At 49.2% G+C, this 15812-nt stretch overlaps 3 protein-coding genes across 4 annotated transcripts; 1 reads left to right on the top strand and 2 right to left on the bottom strand.

Moving 5' to 3' along the window:
* The first annotated feature begins 768 nt into the window (after positions 1-768).
* Il11ra (interleukin 11 receptor subunit alpha) lies at positions 769-10855 on the top strand. Its single transcript, XM_027931099.2, has 13 exons — positions 769-830; positions 3773-3872; positions 4090-4150; positions 5072-5241; positions 5367-5481; positions 5631-5663; positions 5750-5916; positions 6564-6727; positions 8572-8713; positions 9083-9202; positions 9319-9415; positions 9667-9749; positions 10422-10855. The coding sequence occupies exons 2-13, from the start codon at positions 3773-3775 to the stop codon at positions 10436-10438; spliced, it is 1269 nt and encodes a 422-aa protein (XP_027786900.2). The 5' UTR covers positions 769-830; the 3' UTR covers positions 10439-10855.
* Positions 10856-10857: 2 nt separating this feature from the next.
* On the bottom strand, positions 10858-12406 carry Ccl27 (C-C motif chemokine ligand 27). The gene is given in 4 exon segments (XM_027931102.2): positions 10858-10944; positions 10947-11037; positions 11213-11345; positions 11486-12406. Coding segments are annotated over 4 exon segments (360 nt in total). The 5' UTR covers positions 11556-12406; the 3' UTR covers positions 10858-10878.
* A 116-nt stretch (positions 12407-12522) lies between these two features.
* Positions 12523-15511, bottom strand: LOC114089292 (uncharacterized). 2 transcript variants are annotated; one of them, XR_011704130.1, is made up of 5 exons: positions 15461-15511; positions 15099-15166; positions 14815-14874; positions 13028-14689; positions 12523-12571 (listed from the first exon to the last, which is right to left on the bottom strand). XR_011704130.1 is itself a non-coding variant. In XM_027931100.3 (4 exons), exons 2-4 carry the CDS (start codon positions 15143-15145, stop codon positions 14533-14535), a joined length of 264 nt encoding a protein of 87 aa, XP_027786901.3. In that variant the 5' UTR covers positions 15146-15166; positions 15461-15511; the 3' UTR covers positions 12523-14532. The 2 variants fall into 2 exon arrangements, 1 of the variants encoding a protein (XP_027786901.3); XM_027931100.3 differs by having other exon boundaries at positions 12523-14689.
* Positions 15512-15812: the final 301 nt, after the last annotated feature.

Here is a 15812-nt window from a genome sequence, read left to right on the forward strand (position 1 = left end):
GAAATCATGCTAAGGCTGAACAGTGATTGAACCTGGCCCAGAAGAACCTTGGCTGCCTGCCTTCCATTCCAGGATCTTTTTTTTTCTGAAATCTTGGAGGGGAAGTGCTTGGGACTTGTGAGTGTTGTCCTGGTCTGGAAGGAGATCAGACAGACATAGTACTCTTTTGAGCCTCCAGGGATTGGGGAGTAGATGAGAGTCCTAGGTGGGTGGCTGGTTTCTTAAGGCATACCTAAAGACAGACACACATAGGCCTCTATTTTGGTTACATTTTGGAATCCTCTGGGGGAATTTTAACAATACTGGCATGTAGGTTCAACCTCCAGGATTCTTGTATGGGGTGGGGCGTGGCAGTGTTAAAATCACAACACCAGCAGAATTTGAAAACCACTGCTCTAAACAGCCCTCCTTCCTATCTTATCTGGAACTAGGGGCACCTTCAGCTTCTCCAGTCACCTGCCCAGTGGCTCCTGAGCCCTGAACCTGAGGCCTGCTCTGTGTACAGCCAGAAATGGGAAGGGCCTGAGCACTTTCAAACCTGCTGTCCAGGGGCAGACAGGCCTTTAACTCGAGACCCCAGCAACCCAGTTTCTAAGCCTCGGTCATCGGGATCCTCCTCCATCCCGGGACGGGACAGGAAGTGTCCGGCCGAGGTGGGGGTGGAAGTGATTGGCAGTTGGAGGCTCCAATGGGCCGGGAGTCCCCCCTTATTTCACCTCTCTTCTTCCATTGGTGCCTGGGTGGAGCCGCCCCCACTGCAGGGGCCCCAGGCGGGAGGGGGTAGAGGCCGGGGCAGAGGGCGAGGGCGCTGGCGGCGGCGGCCGCGGAAGGTGAGGCCTGGTGGGGTGGCGGGTGTAGACAATGAAGTCTTGCCAGGAGGGGCGGGGCAGGGTGGTGTGTAATCTAAAGTGCTGGGGCTTATCGACGGACTGTTAGTGTGTTTGTGTGACTCTGAGGCTATGTCTATGACAATGTCAGTGTGTGAAACTTCGCAACTAATTGACATTTGGTGCAACTGTCAGCTAATGTGACTGCGTGTATCAGCGTGCATATAGCTGAGACTGCATGTGGTCGTGCAAGGGTGGGATTATGTGTATATCTGTCAATGTGCAGTTTGGGGTGAGATGGGCTGTGTGTTTGTGTGTAAGAGGGTCTGTGACCACATCAGGGAATGCATTTTGGGAAGGTCCCTGTGGGGTTTAAAACTGCCAGGGCTGGGGCTGTAGCTCAGTGGCAGAGCACTTGCCTAGCATGTGTGAGGCACTGGGTTCGATCCTTAGCACCACATAAAAATAAACAAATAAAGGCAAGCTGTCCATCTACAACTACAAAAAAAAAAAAAAAAAAAAAAAAAATTAAAAAAACTGCCAGTGTGAGAGTGGGTGGTTGTTTGTGTGTGCCAATGTGTGACTAGAGGAGCAAAAGTGAGACTTGTGACTATGTGTAGCTACATTGCATTTCCATAGAATTGACTGTTCAACTTATCCTGCAGCTTAGACAGACCCATTCCCAGCACACGTGGGTTCCTCTGCTTTCTTTGCTCAATTATCTGGGGGTCTGGGGGTGTAACTTAGTGGTAGAACATGTGGTCTAGCATATGTGAAGCCCTGGGTTCAATCCCCAACTGCTTGCCTCTCAACCAAAAGAAAAGAGTTTTCATCACTGGTCTATTGCACCTTATTTTCTGTTTCCTTGTATTTCTTTTTCTCACCCTGTGGCTATCTTTCTGGAAATAATTATCTCTGCAGTTTTGTTCCTCAGGTGTCTTGAATCTGCTGTTCTATTTCTGTTGTTATGTGCTGTTTCTTAGTGTTTCTATGCCTGACTCATCTGTTCATCCTGTCCTTTCGATTACCTGGGGGCTGTAATAGTGATGAGATGCTGATAACATTGGTAAAAGCTCCAGGGAGAGATGGCTTGAACTATGAAGAGTTGCACAGGGGCACAGTATATGTATGTGTATGTGGGTGTATAGATATGTGTAAATATGTCTGAGTCTGAGTGAGGATATCTGAGTATATCAGTGTGACTGAATAACTATTTGTGAGTTTGAGGTTAAGTGTGGGTCTTGTATATCTGGCACCAAGGGACCAAAGGCATTTCCTGATGCTGAGGCCCAAAAGTTGAAGGGAAAGGTGAGAAATGGCTGGGACCTCCAGGGGAGGGGGAACTGAACTCTTTGGCCTTTCCCTTATATCCCTCAGTCTGGGGCCTTTCTTCTCTGGAAACACAGCCATCTATTCCCTAAGGAAACATTTGCTGTGGAATGAAAAAGAGTGAGAGCATGAGCTTGTGTCTGTTTTTTTGTTTGATTGTGTCCATGTGTGTTCAAAGGAGTGTCTTTTTGTTAACTATACCCAGTGATTCCATGCATGAATGTAGCTATGTGTGACTGGGTGAAAACACAGGGATTTTCTCACTGACAGGGACATAAGCATAAGCAATTCTCCTCTCCTTGCTGGTCCTGGCTGCATCTGTGGCTTCCTTTCCAGTCTGGGGGGAGGCCTCTTCCCTTCCCAGGGCCTCGGTTGGGAGGGGAGGAGGGAAGAGGAGGGAGGAAGGAGGAGGAAGGAGGGGGCCTGGCTAGGGGCGGTTAAGCTTGGGCCCAAAGGGGGGCGGGGCAGGGAAAGAGGGAGGGGGATGGTTCTGGGGTCCCAGAACTGAGTGGAGCAGAAGCTTGTGCTGTAGCTGGTAGAAGGACGCCCTGGAGGCCATGGACAGTCAGTTACTGGGATCAGCAAGGTAGGGCAGAGCTAAGCAGGGTAAATGTGGCTGGGGGTGGGGCAGGAGTGAGCCCATTCTATTCTGAAGGGTTCCTTGTTATTCCTCTCTGGCACTCTTGCCCAGGGCTTTCTCCCTATCTACCTTTTCCTCATGGTTTTCTCCTCCTGTTCATCTGCCAACCTAGAACCCTGTCTTCTAGCACTGGCTACTCTCTCTGTACACTCCTTCTTAGACTTCTTGATTTCCTAGTATTCCTTATTGAGCCCGCATCATGGCCGGTCCTCATCACTCAGTGATCTCTTGGTATTGTACCCCACTACCCTGCTGCCGGGCCCTGTCCCTGCAGGCTCCCAACTCCCTCCCCTCTCCGCCACCCTGTCTCCATCTCCATCTGCTGGCTCCTCGCCCGCCCCCAGCCTCTGGCAGCAGCCAGGGCATCTGGATCTGCTTAACTGCAGCCCTAGCCTGCACCCTAGGCCCATCCGGCTTCACAGGCTCAAGACCAACATGATTTCAAGCCAGGCCCAGCTGAGTGGCCCAAGTAGCCAGAGCAAGAAGCCAGGCCCAGGCTTACAAGGTGTTAAACCCACCATCTTAGCCCCCCACCCCAGGGTGATAAGTGTGCCCCAGGTTAGTTACAGGCAGTGATTAGCTATGGACAGGTGGAAGTGAATGCCAGAATTTCCAACAGCTGGATTGGAGGGGCTAATGGGAGTGGCTGAGCCAGGGCCAGCCCTTGTTGCCAGGGGTGGGCGCCAAGGGCAGTGTTGGGGGGTGGATGCTGGCACTGTCTGTTGCCTCCGGCTTTTGTTCTGGGCCCTAAGCCCAGTACTGAGATGGAGGGTGTGTGTGTGTGTGTGTGCATACAGCTATATGGTGAGAAAGGGGAGCGCAGGTCAGACCTTCCAATAATTTCTGATAAGCTTACTCTACTTCGTGTTCAGTTTTCCTCCTAGGAAGCCCCAGTTTTGAAGTGCAGAGGAAGAATGAGGTTTTAGCTTCCTATCTTAGGGATGGGGTACTCCTGACCCTGCCTCTCTCTCCGCAGATGAGCAGCAGCTGCTCAGGGCTGAGCAAGGTCCTGGTGGCTGTGGCTACAGCCCTGGTGTCTGCTTCCTCCCTCTGCCCCCAGGCCTGGGGACCCCCAGGTGAGAAGAATGCTGTTCTGTGACCCCCAGCTCTGACTTGGGACTTGCTACTCTCACTGTGGCCCCTTCCCATGCCTAACTTGTAACAGTCAGGGTCATGTCTCTACTTTGACCTCTGATCTCTGTCAGATCATTACAAATGCTTTGACCCAAAGCTCCTTACCCTCTCATTCTCACAAAGTGAGGAAAAGTCTCACCTCAGAAATGCCCTCCACAGGGGTCCAGTATGGGCAGCCTGGCAGATCCGTGATGCTGTGTTGCCCTGGAGTGAGTGCTGGGTAAGTGTCCTCCCCACTTCTGCCCCACCCCGCCTGTTGATCTGACACATTTTTTTTTTTTTTTTTTGGTGGTACTGGGGATTGAACCAAGGTCCTGTGCATAGTAGGCAAGCACTTTACCACTTAGCTACACTTTCATTCCATTTACAAATTTTATTTTGAGACAAAAATCTAAGTTGCTGAGGCTGACCTTGAACTTTCGATCCTCCTGTCTCAGTCTCCAGAGTGGCTGGGATGGTAGGCATGCAGCACCACACCTGGTTTATGACCCTTTCTTGACCCTGCTCAGTCCTCCTGTTCCCTCCCATCCTTGCCCCCTAGACTGTAATCCTTACCTCTCTGTCCTCACCTTCTGTTATTCAAAAGGAAATGCAACCATCGTATATTGAGCAAACCTACTAAGTGTCTGGTCTATTTTAGGCTCTGTGACACAGCAATGTATGAGCCAGGCAAGGAGCTTGGCCTCATAGAGTTTACATCCTAGTGGGGAAGACAGACAATAATCAAACAGGAGTCTTCCTAGGTAGCAACACTTGCAGGACAGAAAATCCAAAGAGCATCATTTAGAAGAGGATAACTGAGTGTTTATTTTTTATTGGTAATCAGGGAAGGTCTCTCAGAGAAGGTGACATTGAAACTGATTTCTGCCTCTAGGAAGGAGGCAGCCTTGCACAATTTAGGGTAGAAGCATTCCTGGCAGAGGGAACAGCTGGTGCAAAGGATGTGAGATGGGTATGAGCTCAATACTTCTGAGGAACATAAAGAAGAGCAATGTGGCTGGAGTGCAGTGAGTGGAGGGGAGGGAGGTAAAAGCTGGCAAAGGAAAAGAAGGCAAGGGCTTTGTTACAAGGGGCTTGGTATGTCAGTGGCATGGTCTAACTTACACTTTAAATCTTTGTCATCACCTCATTTCACCTTTAGGACCCCAGTGTCCTGGTTTCGGGACGGAGACTCCAAGCTGCTCCAAGGACCCGATTCTGGGCTGGGGCACCAACTGGTCCTGGCGCGGGCAGACAGCACTGATGAGGGCACCTATATCTGCCAGACCCTGGATGGTGCACTTGCAGGCACAGTGATCCTGAAGCTGGGCTGTGAGTTAGGGAGGGTGGAAGTGCTAAGATGTGGGGTTTCTAAGGGAATCAGGACCTGAGCAAGCCCTCTAGGATAGGGAGGAGTAGGGGACTGCTTAGTCTCCAGATGTACCTTCTGTCTCTAGACCCCCCAGCCCGTCCTGTGGTCTCCTGCCAAGCAGCTGACTATGAAAATTTCTCCTGCACTTGGAGTCCCAGCCAGGTCAGCGGTTTACCCACCCGCTACCTCACCTCCTACAGGTGTGTGCATGATCAGTCGTATGTGTATATGCACTTGGGTGTGCCAGCACAGTGTGGGGATGGAAAGCAGAGAGGGAGGTTTGAGGAAAGCCTCAGAGAGGGCAGAGGACCCTCTTTTCCTTCCTGACCTCAGGTCCCCTCCCTACCAGGAAGAAGACAGTGCCAGGAACTGATGGCCAGAGGTAGGACAAGAGGGAGAGGCTTGGGGCTCCAGCTTGCATCCCACAATGGGCATTTCCAAAGCTCAAGATTATATTCTCCCTACTAGGGTGAGTCCATCTACAGGGCCCTGGCCATGCCCACAGGACCCCTTAGGAGCTGCTCGATGTGTGGTCCATGGGGCAGAGTTTTGGAGCCAGTACCGGATTAATGTGACTGAGGTGAACCCACTGGGTGCCAGCACACGCTTGCTGGATGTGAGCTTGCAGAATATCTGTGAGTACCTGCCTCTACACTTCTCCTCAGATCCCCACCAGGGAGACCCCAAACAGACTCAGTTCCTCCACCCTCAGCTCCCAAACAATTCCCATATAGATTCCATTCCACATACAGATGGCCCCTTAGAGACCAAGAAGTCAAAAGGATCAGAGCCCAGAAGGCTTGATTACTTCTGCACACACTCTAAAGGCTGCTGCTATTTATTACTCATAGGTCTTTCCTGCCTAGCCTCAGAGCTGACCACCTGTATCTAGGCCTTATGCTGAAACAGCTGAATCTAATGTCTTTCTTGCCCAAGGAAAGCCCCTGCTGGCCTCTCCTTTTGATCTGTCTGTGGAAGGTGGGCACTAAAACTCTGATAAGAATTTCAGCCAATTCATCTTCCTTGGATAGAAAGAAGAATTTCTTTTTTATTCACTCAACAAACATTTCAAAACCCTACCTCCTGATCTCAGCTTATTTTTTTTTTAAATAAGGATGATAGACAGGGCCTGCCTGAGCCTCATGGATAATCAAGTTTAAGATTCCATCCTCCCCTCTTGAAAGCACCTGGCTAGGGTGCTGTTAATCACACATCTCAGGAAGTGGTATGAGAGGGATGGGTACCTATTGCCTAACCTGACTTTGTGTATTATCACCCTCAGTGCGCCCTGACCCACCCCAGGGGTTGCGGGTGGAGTCAGTACCTGGTTACCCGCGACGTCTGCGTGCCAGCTGGATATACCCCACCTCCTGGCCCCGCCAGCCCCACTTCTTGCTTAAGTTCCGGTTGCAGTACCGTCCAGCACAGCATCCAGCCTGGTCCACGGTGAGGCTTGAATCTGTCTCTGGTTTTGTGATACTGTGCGTTCTGCATACCTTCCAGGTGCTAGAAGGTCCCTGAAGACCTGATGCCTCCCTGTAGGAGCCTCTGCCCCGCAGGGCTATAATTATGATGTAAACCTATCTATGGGAAGATAGCAGTGGTTTTTTAAAAAGAACTTTTCTTGGAAGAGAAATACCTTGTACCCAGAGGCATATCCTCATTCAAACACTCATACAAATCTGAGAATAGTAGTGAATTCCCACCTCTGAAGATATCAGAGATTGATGTCAGGTCTAGGGAGCAGCAGGATTGGATCATAACCCATTTTTTTTTCAATTTTCAGTTGTTTATTAGGTCATAATTTTAAATCCAAAATTACCACACAAAAGGAACAATATTATGAAGCAGTAGAATATAAGATATATATAATATTTCAACATTTCCCACAGTACATCTTTTGATATATTCAGTGACATAAAATACAGACATCTATTTAGAAATGCAACTTTAATATTTTTTCTTTTTCTTATTAAAATAATACTAAAAATCCATAATTTTTATGGCGTGAATTATTAAGGCCAGACATTTTTCATATATTTCTCTACCATTTGAATTTTACATTTTGATCTCTTATGAAACATATCAACCAGAAAATGAAGAAACTGTTGCTACATAAGGCAACATACCCTTGAAACAGTGAGCAGCATAGACTGATGCTTAATTGAATCAATAGCAAGAACACCTCCTCCTTCTTTGAATAAATTGCAATGTGGAACACACCTGTAATTTCAGCTACTTGGGAGATTGAGGCAGGAGAATCAAAAGTTTGAGCCCATTCTCTAACAACTATCAAGAGCCTAAGCAACTTACTGAGACCCTGTTTCAATAAACAAACAAACAAACAAATAAATAAATGGTTGGGAGTATGGCTCAATGATTAATCACCACTGGGTGTAATTTGTGGGTAAAAAAAGGAAGAAAGAAAGAAACGAAAAGAAAAGAAAAAGAAAAATATTTGAACCCAATCCACTAAGATGCTTTTAAATTTTCTGAAAGTATACAAATTATATGTTGACATCTTTAGAATCATGACAGATGAAATTCTATTTATTTTAGAAAACTTTTACACAACTGTTTATGAAGTTACTGAAAACTCTTTAATATATATTTTATATATTTATTTTATGGGGTACATTATGTAATTCAGTACATCTATATAAGTAGTAGTAATCAGATTATTGTAATAAGTATTTTCATCTTTTTGTTAATAATCTTTATGTATTGTAAATTTATTTATTTATTTGTTTGTTATTTATTGGTGCTAGGGTTAGAACTCAGTGGTACTTAGCCACTGAGCCAAACCTCTAGCCCTCTTTTGTTATTTTACTTAGAGACAGGGTTGCTGAGGCTGCCTTTGAATTCAAAATTTTCCTGCTTCAGTCTGTGAAGTCAGTGGAGGATCATAACCCATTTTTAATGCTGTCTGCCAACTGATCACTGTGCAACATGTTTTACATACATCATCACACTTAGGTATATTCATCCTCATTTCACAAATGAAGAAACTGAGGCAGAGAGGCCCAAAATTCACCCAGTAAGAGGTTTAGCAAAGATTTGAACCCAGACAGAATGATGCCACAGCCTATCTAGGTAATCACGACACACTACTGTGTTCCAAACACCAGGGGTAGACTCTACCTCATCAGCTACCCTACATGAGGCCTGGACCCCCCCTACGAGGCTGATAGGGCAGGACTGGGAGGAAAGGGAGCTCTTTTCAGACTGTGACTAGGTAAGCTCTGTGCTTATGACCTGGATAATGCACTGAGAAATCATTTTCTCCCCAGGTGGAGCCAGCTGGCTTGGAAGAGGTGATCACTGATGCTGTGGCTGGGCTGCCTCATGCGGTCCGAGTCAGTGCCCGGGATTTTTTGGATGCTGGTACCTGGAGTGCTTGGAGCCCTGAGGTCTGGGGGACTCCCAGTACTGGTGAGGGACAAAGTCAAAGAAAAGGGCAGAGGACCCACCCCAAGCATTTGTCAGCTGTATTGGTTCACTGAAGGCAGCCCAGTGACATACTCCTCACCCATGTAGGCTCTGATTGAGATTTTTATCCCATTTCTCAGGCCCTGTGGCCTGCAGCTCTGCCTTAGTTTAAACCTTGCCCCTGGTCTCCATCTCTGTAGTTGCAGGCTCTACTTTTACCAACCAAGTCCCCCAAAGCTGGCCATGCCCTTTCAGGATCTGTCTCCTAAGTGTGACCCAAGTGGTACCCCTAAGTGCAACCCAAGGCCTGGCTCCTGCCTCCACTGTCTGTGCACATTTGTGGACATTTCTCAGGTCTCACTTTCCCTCAAGGGCCCCTGCCAAAAGAAGTACCTGATGAGAGCCAGCCACAAGTGCAGGTGGAGACAGTAGCTCATGTGGACAGCCCTGCTCTTCCAAGGCCCTCTCTACAGCCAGACCCGCGGCCGCTTGGTGAGTTTGGATAGATGGACAAAGGTTGTAGAGGACAAAAAGTCCTGAGAAAAGGACATACCCCACCTGAGCTTGGTTGGGTTCACTCTCATAGTGGTATATGGTCCTCCCCTCAGATCACAGGGACCCCCTGGAGCAGGTGGCTGTGCTAGTGTCTTTAGGAATCTTTTCTTTCCTGGGACTGGCAGCTGGGGCCCTGGCACTGGGGCTGTGGTAAGTGACTGTCATTGATTCCTCAGTCTAAATCTCCACAGATGATCTGATCCCCAGAGACCATATTCATCCCTAACCTTCATGCCTTACCACTTAATCTGTTTTTGGAGCTACCTCTCCCCACTTTGACCTCCCACACCCCACTTTATGATTCCCACTGATTCCTCTACTGACCCTTTACTAACAAACCCTTTTGGAGGAGACTGAGATGCCCCACCATGTCAGGGAGACAGCTGCCTTTTTGTGCCCAGGTTGAGGCTGAGACGGGGTGGGAAGGATGGACCCCAAAAGCCTGAGTTCTTGGCCCCAATGATTCCAGTGGACAAGCTTCCAGGTGAGTAGGACCTCCAAATGGTTTGGACTTGATGATGTATGCTCACATTTTGAGAGTGTTTGGTTTAAGAGCCAGATGAGCTGGTAATTTTAAGGGTGCCATAAATCTGAGTTGGATCTCCTCATTCTTCTAGGCTGGGGTTGGCCTTTTCATTCAAGTCTGTTGGCTCAGAAGTGGGTCTGCTCCCTCTCAGGGTACAGAGGATTCTAGATGTTCTCCCCTTCTCATTTTCAGGGTTAATACCTGAGTCTAATGATCAAAACTGGGTAGCCATCCTTTTTCTTGGGATGTCTTAGATCAGTGCTTGGTCTCCTCACTCATTCTTTTTTTTTTTTTTTAAAGATAGAGAGAATATTTTAATATTTATTTTTTAGTTTTCGGTGGACACAACATCTTTATTTTTATGTGGTGGTGAGGATCCAACCCAGCGCCCCGCACATGCCAGGCGAGCGCGTTACCACTTGAACCACATCCCCAGCCCAACCCTCACTCATTTTTTATGTGCCTGGGCCTAAAGCTATTTTCTCATTTTTGGGTGTTGGGGCTCTCTGAATTGGGCTCCCATATTCCTTCTGAGTGCTGAGCTCAGAACTGCGCTCCGCTCATTCTCAGATGTCTATAGACTAAGACCCAGTTCTGCTAGCTCTCCTGATTTGCCTCCTGCTCTTTTAGGTGCTCCAAACCTGTAGAGGACCCAGAAGAACTTCAGCTGATTCACCTATAAGTCTGTCTTGCTGGTTTGGATGAAGGGACAGATAGAACCAAGCAGGACTGTAGATCCCTTTGGACAGTGCTATCAGCTGGAAGTTCTGTCTGGATCCCATTTCTTTGAAATAGTTTATTCCAAATGTGCCAGCTGAAAGGTGTCAGAACCTCTGACTTCATCCCAGAACTGGAGGTCCACCTGAGGAATGTGCCTGTCTGTGTCCGTGTGTGACCATGTGTATGTGAAGTAGGGAGAATGTGTTCTCTGCATGTATGTATGTATATATGTATGTATGTGCCTGAAGAACGTGTGTGGGTCCTTGACTCTTGGCCTTGCCCCTTGCAGGGGCTATGAAGATGCAAAATAAAGAGAACGAGGAGGTTGTTCTATATCACACTCAGATCATTGTCTAATCTTGCTTTATTATTTTGGCTGTTGGGGACTCCAGCCCATTTTCCCTTGTAGCATCAGATTCAGGCAGGAAGCCTTTTCCCTGGGAACCTTTTCCCTTGGCGCTCAAACCACCGAGCCAGGCTGCGGTTCTGGGGATGGATGCAGACACTGCGTCGAGCCAGGTGAAGCCTGGGAAGGAAAAGATCCAAAGCTATGTCCACAGCTTGGGGATGAGGTTAGGGTCCAGGGCTTAGGGATAAGAGTAAGATGTGAAAACCCAAGTTGGTATCAGATTTAGCAGTTGGGGCTAAAGTTGGGATTGAGGTTAGAATCAGGGGTATCCAAGGGTGGGGTCAGAACTCACACGAAAGCCTGGAGATGACAGTCCCCATCAGCCTCCTGCAGTTCCACCCGAATGACCTTCCTCAGTATCTTGCTGGAGAGTGGCTGTCTGTAGAGCTGAGTACAGCAGGTAGTGCTGGGTGGCAGTAGCAAAGCTATGGGACAATGGGTCCGTGTGTTTAGAAGGATCCAGACCCAGAACTGCTTCATTAGATAGCTGAAGGATGGACTTCCTGGGCCCCTTCCCTTCAGTCCCTTCACCTAGATTCCCAGACTTCTATCCCCAGGTACTTACCTGCTCCAGGGTCTGGGCTTAGGAGCAACAATAGCAGCAGGAGGCTGCTGGTGGGCGAGAGCCACTTCATGCTGTTTAGCCTAGCCTAGACACTTTCCTCTCTCTCCTCCTCCTGTCCTACCTTTTATCTGAGTGTATTTTACCTGGGGCACCAGGTGAGTCAGAGACAGGTGAAGAGGCAGTGCTTATCTTGTGACACTCCAGAGCCTTAAATTTTGGCCTGGAGACATAGACCCCTTCGTCTTCTAGTACTGCCATTTCCCATGGGCTCCTAAGCCCTGGTCAGAGAAGTAGGGCAGAGGGATAATGCATGATGTGGGGACTGACATACAGTGACTAACAACAGCTAAGGGTCCACAGTAGCATGTAATGTGAGACATTCATACTCATATATCTATGGCCTCATTCACAGTCACACCTTGGTCACTCAAATAAGCTCACAAAGTCACACTCATGATTGGACAGTCATAGACAAAATCATACAGCCCCAATTAAACTCAAATTCCCACTCCCATATAGTTGTGTTTCCATAATCATCCAATCACACTCACAATCATACTAGCACACACACATTCCGATGGGGGTGTTGTGGGTGGGGTGGGAGCAGAAAGCAGGCTAGCACTAACTTGCCTTCATCTCTGCCTCCCCACTTCCTGTTCTGGCATGTCTGTCTTATCAGAAGTTGATGGGCATGGGTCCCTAAAGAAGGCCCTTCGGGCTGAGGGAGGGATCTTGGCTGGGACCAGACACATTCAGAGAAGCTGGGAGAAGGCCCTTTTGATAGTTTTGAGAGTGCTCTGGGGATGCTGAATAGGGGATGCTTTCCCCAGGAAGATGAGACAAGGAGGAAAAGTAAGGTGATGAGGAGGGGAGATAAAAACTCTTTGGTGCCGATGTCAAAACAGTGAAAGGCCCAAGAAATCTTACCTTCCTGGTTTTGCCTAGTTCTGTTGCAGGAATGTCAGCTTGTCAGTAGGGGTCTGGACTTCCAGACTCAGCCCCTGGCTTACTGGGAGACATCAGACTCAAAAACAAAATTACATCTCTTTTGTTCTATTGGAATTCCAGCCTCTTTCCACTGTGGGCCTAGAGAAACATTACCCGCTTGCTGCCTGGCTCAGTAAATACACACTTTTCCAACCCCTACACCTTCTGCCTCCCATCCTGTCACTGAAGCCCCTACTGTATTTCCTTCCTATCCTTCTTTCCCAATCCCACACCTAGGCCTTCCTCCTCTTCTCCCTCCCCCAAAGCAACACTCCTACCCTTCCTCATCTAGTGCTTTCCAGAATGTTGGCAACTACCTAGGGTAGGGCAGGGATGGGGACAGGCTGTTGGGTTAGTGGCCCAGGTCCTTGCAAAATGTCCCACTCACTCCTGATCTTGGGATTTCCACCCTCAAGTCTTGCACTGTATTTGAGACATAAACTGAGTCAGAACCCATTAACCCAGTCCTTATCTGGATGTTTCAGGGTGTTTTCTAGTCTTCTGATTTGGGGACAGTCATCCTCTAAGGGGTAGGTTTTTGGGATAGAGTCACACCTTCTCCGAGCACTGTTTCTGTTATAGGACTGCTTCAACAGGAAAGATGTCAGCTCCCAGAGTAGGGACTAGTCCCCCTTCAGACTGAAAACCTGACCCTCTCCTTCTGTCCAGGCTGAGGTGTGAAGGCCCTTCCCTGGAGTTTGTCTCAGGGCTCTTCAGGTCTTCTGACAGTATCTTGGCGAGGTGTAGGCCCAGGACTTGACAGAGCATTCCACATTTGAAGGGGTCTGTGATGTGGACATTGTTAAGAAATAGCTTAAGAGCTTTGTTGCTTTCTTCAAAGAGATAACCTAGAGGTGACTCATCTTGAATCTTTGGTACCAGAGACCTTAGGATCCCTCTCTCACTCCCAGTCTGGACTTGTGCCCCAAAGCTTGGGTGTAGCCACTGAAGAACTTCCGAGGAACTTCCCCAAGATCCCCATCATCTTGTCATAAACCTTCTTCATCAGTTGGTTGCCTGTCATACACTTTTGTGATCTTTCCTGGACTCGTCAATTCCAGAGAACTTTGGAAGGCAGAAAACAAATTCTAGGTGTACACCCATCTCTCCCCTTTGGCTTTTCCAAAGATCAGGCCAAGTCTGCTGTCGAAGGGGCAGCCCAGGCTGAAAGTCATTGGTCCCAGCTAGAAACTGGGCTATCTCTGTAACTTAATACCCTGGTGTCCTTTCTAATGCTGAGGTTAGTCCCTAACTAAAAGCAGGCTAACATAGTAGACCTCCGCTTTGGGAGTAGTCCCACCACTTTGGGAGTTAGTGGATCCCAGGTTGATTTGAGCAACACAGTAAAATGGGATGGCAGGGAGCAGTGGCCCTTGGACTTTACTAGGGAAGTATCAATAACAGCTAGGTGGGTTAATGCTAAGAATATCTAAAATTGGGATCAGACTGGAGAAGCCAGGTTGGGGTACTAACTGTAGGAAAGGCCTCCAACCCACATCAGTCTCCTGAGGCAGGTTACATGAAGAGGCAGCTTTTGTGAAGAGACAGCTTCTTAGGAATCTACCCCTCCTCTGTCAGCCTACTCCCTACAACCCTGGCTTAAAGTGTTTTAGATTCATTCCCAGGAAGGGAAGATTCTTCAGATACCCAGCAAAATTCTGGCTAGGGGGAAGGTGGTAACCGAGAGATGGAGCTGTGGGAACATATCAGCATGGGGATGAGGTGGACAGGGAGATCAGGCCAGGATTATTTACTTCTCTCCATATAAGACTACTGACAGTGAAGGGAGGTTTTTTTTCTTTGTTTTTGTTTTCTTTTTCTTTTTTGGTGGTGGGGGCACAGGAAAGCAGTCACTTTTGATAGTAACAGGAAGCCTGACTTGATAGGAGCCCCTTAGGCATGGGGGCGGGGGGGGGGGGTTGATATGAAAAAGCACCCCACCAGGGAGGAAGATCCTGTCGGTATGTAAATAGGTGTGGAGAGGGGCTCCCAGTTCGAATGATGGCATCGAATGGTGGCAGCGGCGGCAGAGTCAGGAAGGCAGTATGGTGGGCTTCGCTTTAAATTTTTAATGCACCGGCTGTCTGGGCAGCGGTGGCAGGGGTGCGGCAGAGGAGGCCACGACCTGAGCGATGGGGAGCAGGGCCCAGGCCGCTCGACAGACAGCTCATCAGGCCCCGCAGAGACTCCAGCTTCTGCTCTCGGGGGTGCGCAGAGCTGTAGGACAACCCGATACTGGCATGAGGTGAGGCGGGGCGCCCAGATTCCCACCCCCCTATCCATCCTCCGAGACTGAGTCTCGTCCATGCCCCTGGAGGGCCCTCGGGATCGCAGCCCCTCACCTCCGCTCCCTGCGCCACATTCGCAGCCAGGGGAAAAAGTAGAAACAGCCCCAGTAGATCCTGTAGAAAGAAGGCAGAACCGGGCCGGGCCGGGCGGGGCGGGGCTGACCCCTCAGACTCCGCCCCCGGACGCCTCGATCTCGAGGGAGGCTCCGCCCCCACAAAGGCGGTTCCATTTGTGGCCTACGCCCCTTAAGGTCCCGCCCCCCTCCCCCGAGAACGCGCACCCTCCCCCCACCCGGAGCCGCCTGATTCCTCCTCCGCAGAACCCCGCCTCCACTCACTCCTCCTCCGCCTCCAGCGCCACCTCGTATCTCCTCAATCCCGACATGTCCTGGGTTCCGAACGTCTCCTGGGGAGAGGCATGATTGGATCAAATATTCCCTAGCCCCAGGTCCCCTTCTCCGTCATTCTTGGGATGAGTCTGATTAAATCGCAGGTAATCTGAAGTAGGTGCCCCGGAAGACAATTGCCACATCGGGACAGGGTGGGATTAAAGATTTGGGAGACACCAGAAGTTAAGGCTTTAAGAGGACGATTATCTCGGGGGTCTGGGACATGTAGAGGGTTAAGGCAAGGGGTTTGGCGATTATGGGGCTGGGAGATTTGGGGGCCTTGGGTGAGGGTTTCCAAAGGCTAGGGTCACCTGGAGGGGGGCTGAGGGGTCGGCGCAGCCTAAACTCCCGCCCTCCCTAGCTCCACCCCGGAAACGGACCGTTACCATTACGTCACAGGGACGCTTTTCCACACTAGGGGTGGGGCTTGCCTATCACCCGGAAGGGGCGGAGCCAGAATTTTTTCAGAGAAGGCGGAATCAATATGTTACATTCCGAGGTGGAGTTAGGGTCTATCATTAAAGGGAGGAATTGAGGTTTTTTTTTTTGTTTGTTTTTTGTTTTTAAATGCGGGGCATAGAATCCTCTTTCAGGGATGTCGTCAGATTTTGGAGTTACAGTCCGGGAGGCTGAGGCTTTAGCTTTTGGCAGTAATGAAACAGC

The sequence above is a fragment of the Marmota flaviventris genome, chromosome 13, assembly GCF_047511675.1.
Source record: "Marmota flaviventris isolate mMarFla1 chromosome 13, mMarFla1.hap1, whole genome shotgun sequence".
Lineage (NCBI taxonomy): Eukaryota > Metazoa > Chordata > Mammalia > Rodentia > Sciuridae > Marmota > Marmota flaviventris.